This window comes from Glycine soja, chromosome 5 (assembly GCF_004193775.1).
Source record: "Glycine soja cultivar W05 chromosome 5, ASM419377v2, whole genome shotgun sequence".
Lineage (NCBI taxonomy): Eukaryota > Viridiplantae > Streptophyta > Magnoliopsida > Fabales > Fabaceae > Glycine > Glycine soja.
This window is the reverse complement of record NC_041006.1, coordinates 553,416-563,272: the sequence shown is the minus strand read 5'-3', so window position 1 is coordinate 563,272 and position 9,857 is coordinate 553,416. Positions and strand designations below refer to the sequence as shown.

The 9,857-nt window shown below is 35.0% G+C and overlaps 2 protein-coding genes across 2 annotated transcripts; one reads left to right on the top strand and one right to left on the bottom strand.

Moving 5' to 3' along the window:
* The first annotated feature begins 570 nt into the window (after positions 1–570).
* On the top strand, positions 571–2,944 carry LOC114411676 (universal stress protein A-like protein). Its single transcript, XM_028375325.1, has 4 exons — positions 571–797; positions 1,609–1,730; positions 2,264–2,382; positions 2,503–2,944. Exons 1-4 carry the CDS (start codon positions 620–622, stop codon positions 2,609–2,611), a joined length of 528 nt encoding a protein of 175 aa, XP_028231126.1. The 5' UTR covers positions 571–619; the 3' UTR covers positions 2,612–2,944.
* A 453-nt stretch (positions 2,945–3,397) lies between these two features.
* Positions 3,398–7,713, bottom strand: LOC114411675. Its single transcript, XM_028375324.1, has 3 exons — positions 7,521–7,713; positions 7,318–7,394; positions 3,398–6,982 (listed from the first exon to the last, which is right to left on the bottom strand). Exon 3 carries the CDS (start codon positions 6,947–6,949, stop codon positions 3,701–3,703), a length of 3,249 nt encoding a protein of 1,082 aa, XP_028231125.1. The 5' UTR covers positions 6,950–6,982; positions 7,318–7,394; positions 7,521–7,713; the 3' UTR covers positions 3,398–3,700.
* Between the last annotated feature and the right edge of the window lie 2,144 nt (positions 7,714–9,857).

Genomic DNA, 9,857 nt, shown 5'->3' with positions numbered 1-9,857 from the left:
ATGTGAATTTTATTAGTGAATAATTTGTAAGTATACACATTTTTTTGAATCTTTTTAGACTTGTCCCAATTCTGGTGGGCTCTGGGCATCTAAGTACCTAAATTTTTGCATGTGAAAAAAACAAAGAAAAGAAGCTTAAGCATAGAACCTAGGGTGTATGTTTGAGTGGAAAGAAAGTAGAAATCAATAGTAAAAAAATAAAATAATACCAGATTCATATTTTTACATTTTATTTTTTTTAGAAACTACACTCTACTTTAATAAAACTTACATCTCATTTTTTTTTTTTCATTTCTTCCCTTTCTATGAAACGGACACCAGAGGAAAAACTTCTTTAACTTTGGCATATAATTTTGTGGAAGTTGTCGTTTTGGTTTGTTCTCGATGTTTCGTATCCAGGCATAAGAATAATAGAAAGGACACCCGGGCCCGCTACCTTATGAGAAAACGACAGCACCATGTTCGAAGTGCGCACTTTAGCAAAGTGTTAGATAACGGTGCTATCCTACACTGAATGGTTAAATACGCTGCGAGTGAATCTCGGTGGTCATTGCATATATATAACTGCGTGATCAAAGAACAAAGAGAGTGAATTGACTCGGGGTGAGTTGACTCAGCGATGGCGGAAGAGGTGACTCGGGTGATGGTGGCAGTGAACGAGTCGAGCATGAAGGGATACCCTCATCCTTCGATCAGCAGCAAAGGGGCTTTCGAATGGACCATCAACAAGATCGTTCGCAACAACGTCTCTGCCTTCAACCTTCTTTTTCTTCACGTTCAAGTCCCCGATGAAGATGGTTCTCTTTCTATTTCCCTCTCTTTTCTTTTTAATTGTTCTTTGTTGTTGTGTCAAGAAATATTATGATTACTGGCGTTTGGATTCTGTTTTGTATTCGGTGCTGCTTGGTTTCTGTGAAAATGGAGGAAAGAAAACGGAAAAAGGACGGGAAATTAGTTGATCCCTACAATTTATGTTAAGAGTGTGTCCATGATTGGTGAAATTAGTTAATTGAGAGTAAGCATGTATATATGTATGCAGAAATGTTAATTCATAACACCAAGTAGGCACAAGATTATTTTAGCTTAATCAGTAATTTCGAGTTCGAGTTCGAAGCATTCAACCATGTAGGCACAAGGTTGTTTTAGCTTGATCGGTGATTTTGAGTTCGAGTTCCCAGCATTCCACCGTGTAGGCACAAGGTTGTCTTAGCTTGATCAGTAATTTCGAGTTCGAGACCCAAGTATTCGGAGGAAGAGCTTTGCTGCTTCCCATAGTATTCTACCTAGCTCGAACAAGATTATCTTTTGTGGATGATACTTGTGGTTTCTTATAAACAAGATAGATGTTAATTCATGAAATGTTGATTTTAGATGCATTTTTTAAAAAGGTGTAATGTGCAAAAGAAAAAAGGATTGTGTCTTTGATTCGATGAGTAATAATTGAGTTTGAGAACATTGTTATGATATTTTAGTTGATCTTGTTTTGTGATTATTTTTTTACTTTTTTTTTAATATGCAGCTGATATAGTGACAGGAATTAGCGTTTATGTTATTCTATAGGAACGTGAAAGATGGTTGTTGTGCTTTTTTATTTCTTGTTTTTGCTAGGTTTTAATGACATGGATAGTATCTACGCATCGCCTGACGATTTTAAGAACATGAATCAGAGAGATAGAATTAGAGGGGTTCATCTGCTGGAATACTTCGTCAATAGGTGTCATGAAATTGGGGTAATGATTTTTCTCCTCAACTTCTGCATGCTCTAGCCATTGTCTTCGTTCCTGTTAAATGTTAAGTGAAATTGGTTTTAAATTATCAATGTAAAATACGTTTAGGCTGACATCCAATAATGAATAGGATGCCATAATAAAATGATCATATCTTATTAGATGTCTATGTAAAATTATTTTATGTTAACAATGTATATTAATTAAAGAATAAACCATCAATTCATTCTTGAACTATTACTCTATCTTTCTTCGAAATGGTCTGTAAAGTAATAAAACTATTTAATATTTCCCTGAAGTATCTAATATTCATCGCTTTAGTCCCTCAGTGGATGTATTTTAGTAAAGTTCAATGGCCAAATTTGAAGGATTTTTTAATATTTGGATAACTACTTAGTACTTAGCATGACTTCTAATATTTTTAAGACTACTTAAGTAGTTTGTTTTACTTAAGGGATTATTTAAGGAAGAGATTAATACTTCAGGGATGGAATTGATGGTTTACTTGATTTGACAACCCAATGATCTATTTGTAGGTGGTTTGTCAAGCATGGATAATGAAGGGTGATCCCAAAGAAGTAATATGTCATGAAGTGAAACGACTAAGGCCTGATCTTCTGGTTGTGGGTAGCCGAGGTCTTGGACCTTTTCAAAAGTATGTCCAATTGCTTTATTTTTTGTAGGAGATGTTGAGGTTGAGAATGCATGAATGCTTCTAGACTTTAATTTGGTATGAGATATGTTATTAAGGAATTGTATTGAACATGTTGTGCAGGGTTTTTGTTGGCACTGTGAGTGAATTTTGTTGGAAGCATGCTGAATGCCCTGTCATTAGTATCAAACGCAAGCCAGATGAAACTCCCCAGGACCCTGTTGATGACTGATATTTATTTTGTAATACACCAGACATTGAAGATAGTTTACCTATGCTCCCATGCTTTGTGTAGTCAAAAGAAAGAAAAAATATCATTCAAGATTAGTATATGGAGATTTACAATGTGGGAACACGAGCAGGAAATCCAACTTTTGGTGCTTTTTTGCCTTTGTTCCTTTTGTCCAGTTTGTAATTCCAAGATGTGTTGATTTCTTTTAGTGTACAAATCTATCCGCTTAAGTCAATGTTGTTTGTAATTCTGAAAGTTGGATGCTGTAATATTGCTCTTCAATGTGATGCATGCATTATTTATTTTACCAAGCCATACTCAATTGTTCTTCAATGGATGGTGTAGTAATATTTCTCTTAACGTGTCTCGACTTCTTAATATAAGCCATTTGTTTCTGATCTTAAATATGAAGATGATGGTTGGATTTCAAATAACAGGCTAACAATTTGATCGTAAACTTCCACTATTGAATATCATCAGAACATTCCAAGCTTCTATAAATTGGCCACACAATTCATATCAAGTGTCGAACTGTAGATATTTGTTACCATGGATTGCGGGATTTTCCAACGTTTACCTACACGATATAGGCATTTTACAAAGACAATTTTATATTTTATTTGTTTTATTTTATCCTTGTCTCATTATTAAAACTAAATACAACTAAAATAATTATGTCACATGCACGGTCTCCTTATGAACGCAATCAATATCATCACAAGAAACAGGAGTTCCTATCATCCCAAAACAGATAAAACTTAGTATTTAAAACAAAATCAAACAGAATGGAACAGAATAATATATCTTTTATCATTAAAAGCTGTTTGCATATTACTAGTTACTACCATGAGAGACAGAATAGTCTAAAGATGTTTATATCTATAAAACTATGCATTCAACGGATAAAATATCTGGACAAGTACCTAATATCATGACCCCCATTCAAAATATAACAACTACCTTTATAAAGCTAGGCCAAGAGGTCAAACAAAAAGAGCCCCAGATAACGACAGAACCACAAAAGGGGCATATTATCACTAAATTCTACCCTAATCATTGCTGCATAATGACTAGTCTCCCATGTCTTATCTAAAACAAAGAAGCTTCAACCATTTTGTTAACATCCTCCAAAAGAGCCTTCATCTCGCTCTCTACCTTTGCCATCATATCAGGAGATTTGCCACCCGATGCTTCTAGCATCAAAGTCATACCTTGAAGCTTCTGCTGTATGAAGATCAATTTGGATGCTTCAGTACCCTGTGAGAATGCAACAGGTGCTGTAGCTGCTGGCAAAGACTTGTTCTTTGATCTTTCACCCTGTTGTCCAGACTTGGATCCATCAGAGGAATACTGAAGCTGAAAAGTGACATCAGTAGGAGATCCAAAAGGGTTATTGTTTTGGGAATGGTTATATGCCTTCTCAGCATCAGAAGTTCTAAGGAAGGACACTCTAGCTGTGTAGTTAGTGCAGAACATGTCGGTTTCTGCTTCATTCAGAGCTCCAAACTTGCTATACACGGAGACAAGATCAGATCTTGAAGGCATAGAGGATCCTGGCCAAAATGAAACAAAAAGAACAGCACCTGCAGCATTTTTATCAGTCCCCTTCTTGCCTGAAGCAGTTTCCTTTCTTCTCTTCTTTTGCCCAGAATTTTGCTTCAGTGATGATATATGTTCATCAGCAGACAGATTTAAACCTTTCAACATTTCATCTTCTTCAGATTCCGGCTTCTTTCTCTTCCTTCCAGGTTGATTTTTCTCGTATACTTCGTGCAACGATCCTTGGCAATATAAGGAACTTCTGAAGGCATAAGTAAAGTCAACAAATTGGTCAAGAGAAGTGCCTTCCCTACGAATTAGTGGACTAATAGCTGCATTGAGGACTTGAGACAGAACTTCCGCCACAGGAGCCTGGATTTTGTTTGGATCCACAATATTTTTCCCATCATCTTCTCGTGTTTGATAACTTGAGCCATCAAAAAACCTCCCCTTGTAAACTGGAAGAGAACTCAGGCCAGCATCCCCTGCCCTTCGCTGTGATACTTTAGCTTTTCTGGATACTTTAAGAGATTCCGGTTCTAAGTATACCTCCCTTTGCCCCCTGGTTGGAATAGTGAAAGGAGGGGACAAGTACTTGCTTCTCTTCCTTTCTCTTGACAAATTACCCTTCTCATTTCGTTCTTCGCTCTTCCCTTCATCAAAAGCTTCTTTCTTCTCTTTTGACTGCAGCAATGAGCCAACGTCGCTGTTTTCCTCATCACCATTGCCATCATTTTTAGCACATGACACATCTCCATCAGCATCTAGAAGCAACTCCATTTTCTTTTGAACAGGTTTAGATGCCATTCCATCCTCACTACCTTTTCTCTTCTTTCCAACATTTGACCCAATTGCATTCACCATTTCAACAGTTGCATCCAGCTCCCTATTTGCTGTATGAACATCTTTGTCCTCCCCCATAATTTCGGCAATGCTTTTCTGCTTTCTAACAGGGTTCGATATGCTCCCTGAAAGCCCTGGAGAATGACCCAGTTCATCAAATGGCCCTTGGGTTGGTGCTTCCACAGTACTTTTACCATCATCTCCAGCAACTGTTTCATCCATGACACTATCTTCAACTCCAGGAATCGGCTGGGGATCCATATAATCAGCTAATTTATAACCCCCTTTTGACAGATAATATGCAGAAAGCTGAGCCTTTAATATCTCAAGCTCCAGAATACTTCCAAACTCAATAATTTGCGAAATTTGTTTCACATAAGAAAGTAATTCTGCTGGTTCAATTAGAAAATCAAGTCTCTCTATGGCATTTTCAGGTACAAGAACTCCTTCCTTGATGCCAGAGTTTTTCGCCAAAGGGAGACTGGACTCAGGACCAGTTTTCTTAGCAACAAATGGATGACTCAACTTCAAATGCAGAAGCCTTCCAAACTCATTTACAGCTTCTTGCACAGCACTGGCAAAATCGATGGAGCTATTCTGTTTAACCATATCATCAAAGTTATCCCCAAAAGGCTTTAATTGTGACGGTTGACACCATGCAAAGGTTCCATTCCCAAAGTAGGCAACCAGAAGTCTGTTCTTTTGTTTCAGCCTCAATGCAAAGTAAGATTCATCAGATGGATCATAAATCCGGCCAGGCCACGAAGGATGACTCTCAACTTGACCCCAAACAAAATCACCAACAACAAAACCATAACCTTCAACACTCAAGTCCTCCACATCTACATCCATGTTCTCACTTGTCTCTGCAACTGGAACCTCTATAGTCACAATGTTCCCACCACAATCTTCATCTTTTTCTTCCTCTTCACTTTCACCCCTCTCTGTTTTATCTTCCCCACCAAGACCTACTGAACTGTCCACAATCAAATCAGCAGCTTCTGCAACTCTACTCTCGGATTCAAGAGTCAGAATGTTCCCATTACAATCTTCATCTTTTTCTACCTCTTCACTTTCGCCCCCATCTCTTATGACTTCCCCACCAATCCCTATCAAACTATCCACACTCAAAATAGAAGCTTCTGCTTCTCTACTCTCAGAAGCAACAGCCACAATGTTCCCATCACAATCTACATCTTTTCCATCCTCTTCATTTATCCCCTCAACTGATCCATCTTCCCCAACAACTCGTACCAAATTATCCACACTCAAGACAGCAGCTTCAGCTGCTCTACTCTCCGAAGCAGTAGCGACGGCATCCTCATCACAATTTTCATCTATTCCTTCCTCTTCCTTCATCCCTCCTCTTCTGTCTTCTGTGCTAACCCCTACCAAACCTTCAACACTCGAAACAGAAGCCTCTGCCACTCTACTCTCAGAACCAACAGCGACAATGCCCCCATCACAATCTTCAAATGTTCCTGTCTCTTCACTCTTCCCTCCTCTTCCATCTTCTCCACCAACCTCTACCGAACGGTTCACACTCAAAACAGCAGCCTCAGGAACTGTACTCTCAGAAGCAAACATATAGTCCAGCTTCTCAGAACCATAACCAAAGTCCAACTTCTCAGCACCATCACCGGAAAACACCGCATCCATATCACTTTCTTGCATTCCTAACCAAGACGGCACCCCATTCACCTCAGAATCAGCCAAAACTTGACAATCGTTTTCACTCAGAACTGAAACCTTGGTCTCCAAGACACTACTATTCTCGACGACAAAGTCAACGACCCCATCACAACACAACCCTTCGCTTTCAATGCTAGAAAACCCATCCCCATTCACAGTAACCCCACAACTACCCTCCTCACTCCTCAAACCCCCAAGAACTTCCCTAACCTCCTTCTCCTGCTCTGAACCTAGAACCATGCTGTCACTTTCATCCGTGCCCATTGAAAAAGATCAAAATTTTCTCGACAAAACAACCTATTCAGAGAACAAAAAACTAAAACACATAAAAAATAAAAAATAAAAATAAAAAAACACACACACAGACACACAAACACATTCATCACATATTCACATTTCTACATTCTCACATTTCTAGGGATTAGGTTGCATGAAACGAAAGAGTAAACATAACTCCAAAAATGGGGATTTAAAAGCAAGAACACCACCCTCTAATGGAAAATAAAGAAATGTTCAACAAAATAAAAAAGAAAAAGACAAACAAGAAAAAGGGTATAGTATAGTAATTTTTTATACGACCAGAAGAAGGGATAAATCAAAAATAAATAAAAAGAAGAAGAAGAAGAGAATACCTGAAGAATGAAAAGGCAGTGTAGTTGTTGTGCCCTCAACCAGAACGAAACCTTAAAAGTTAAAACCCAATATTGACCTGAGAAGAAGAATGTGATTCTGGGGTTATTATATTACAGATTATAAATAAATAAAATATTGACATTTTAGTAGCACTAAAATTAAAGAGATTATTATTCAAAAAGAATAATGAAGTTATACTGACATTAATAAGAGTGAGATAGTGGAGAGGGAAAAATTTTCTAGTTATGGAGTGTGTTTGAAAATATCGAGGATTCTTGAGATGGTGACAGGTTGAAGTTCATTTTCAATTTTTTTTTCCTCTATTGGTACTGTTGAATTTCATTATTGCAGCACAAGACTGAAGACTCTACCCAAAAAAATGGAGTGAGGGATGAGTTTGTCTTTGTCTCCAACAACTATATTTTGCATTTCTTCTTAATGTTGTGTTGTGTTCAGATAGATAGACGAGGACAAACAAGTACATGATCAACACTACACGCTTTCCTTTCACGCCATCTTTGTCCTCTCACAAATTAAATGTGCAACCACAAACAAGTCTAGTTTTAGTGAAATTGATAAATTCAAAACATAAAGTAAAATAAATCATTAAGTTAAATTAAAAATAAATGTAAAAAAATAAATACAATGTAATATGACAATGGTGATTGTCAATAGTAATTTTGTGCTGATAATTCATCAAGAGGGTGTCTCTAAAAATTATACAATAAATTAATTTTATTTCATATTATTGACATGTAATCATCATTATTTTGGTTTTAAAAAATTATAACAATGGATTGTAATAGTTTTTCTGCATTTCTTCTTATTATATCAAATTATATGTTGTTTTTCTTTTTAGTAAATTTTGCATTGCTTTAATGTTATTTTAAAATTCATGTAATTTGAGTATTTAAAATTTTGAATATAAACAATTTCCAACATTTCCAATGAAAACAGGAATTTTCATAAATATCTTAGAACAGGATAAGTAAAATTCTATAATGAAAAAAAGTAATTATTAACTAAGAAAATAGATATGTTGCACTAATATTATAAAGATCTAGAAATAATAATTTTATTATTATAAACTAAAACTACACAGTAATAAAGCCATGATATCAAAATTGGCTAGTTATCTTCAACTATTTGTAACTATCTCAAACTAAATTTAACTTTTAGTGAATATTAATTTGATATTATTGGTCTTAACTTTTCTCCATATATTCAAGATATTAAAAAAAATACTGACTAAAAAATACTATTGAATAAAATATGAAAATATTGCTTGAATATTAAATTTTAATTAACAAATTTTACACAAAAAAGTGGAAGAATAAAATGAAAATAGATAAAAGTCACCTATGCCTAAGGCCTAGAAATATATAGGCACGACCTTGACCAAAGTCATGCAAAAGGAGACACTATAAATTGATTTCATTAAAATAAATTTTATGTTTAAAATGTGTATACAATAAAAGTAAAATACAAAAACTACTTCCATTTCAATTAATAATCTTTTAGTATTTAAAAAATTACAATGATGGACTTTTCAATTATAAATAAATATTAAAACTTTTATTCTAATTTTATTCCTTAATAAATACTATAATTTTGAAATGCTTACTAATACATTTATATATATGTATAAAACAATGTTATCCATTATGTACAAAAAAAATGTAGGTAGTATTTTTTATTATAAAAACTAAGTGTAACAATATTGTTATAAAACTTATTCGTAATAAATATCATTATTTTGGAGTCATTATTTTTCTTAATTTATAAAAAAGTCTTAACTTATCTTGTCCAATATTACATGTGTTCAAGTACATCAAACTGTTTGTGGGAAATAAAATTAAATCTGCATAGTCATTTTTCGTGGAGTAGTCACTCTCATTTTTACAACAAAATTGCATATCCTTTCATACAGAGACATTCTACTGCTTATTTCCTAATTCAACCAAAATTTGAAGATTTAAGATACTGAAATATATTAGAAATTGCAAGTTCCATTAAACTGCAACAGTAATTCTACTATTGAATTCCTAATTCAACCAGAGAAATTCTAGTGCTGATTTCCATATGCAAACATCATAGTTCACCGAAAGCTTGCTTAAGATACCCAAATATATCATAACTTCTTAGATAACTTCAATGCTGGGTCCATGCACATAACACCTTTCAGAACAAACACAAACATCAGAGAACTTATTTGAATTGCCCTTGCTACCACCCATTATAAAGCAGACTACAAAGTAACTTAATATTTTGCTTCAAATTGAATGCATTATCTCTGTCTTGTAGGTTTTTGCTTGGTTTCTACCAGTAAATTACTACAATTGTTCTAACGGATTGTTAAATTACTTCTCATCTTAATATCTGCTTTATATTCTTCTCAGGCATTTCATTGCCAGCGGGGAAAACCATATCTCTTCAATAATGTGTGAGTAATTTTCAATTGTAATCCTTTATTGACAAAATGATGGAGAAAAACTTCCTAATCTCTAGCCAACCATTTCCTTATCTCCTCAATAAAGGA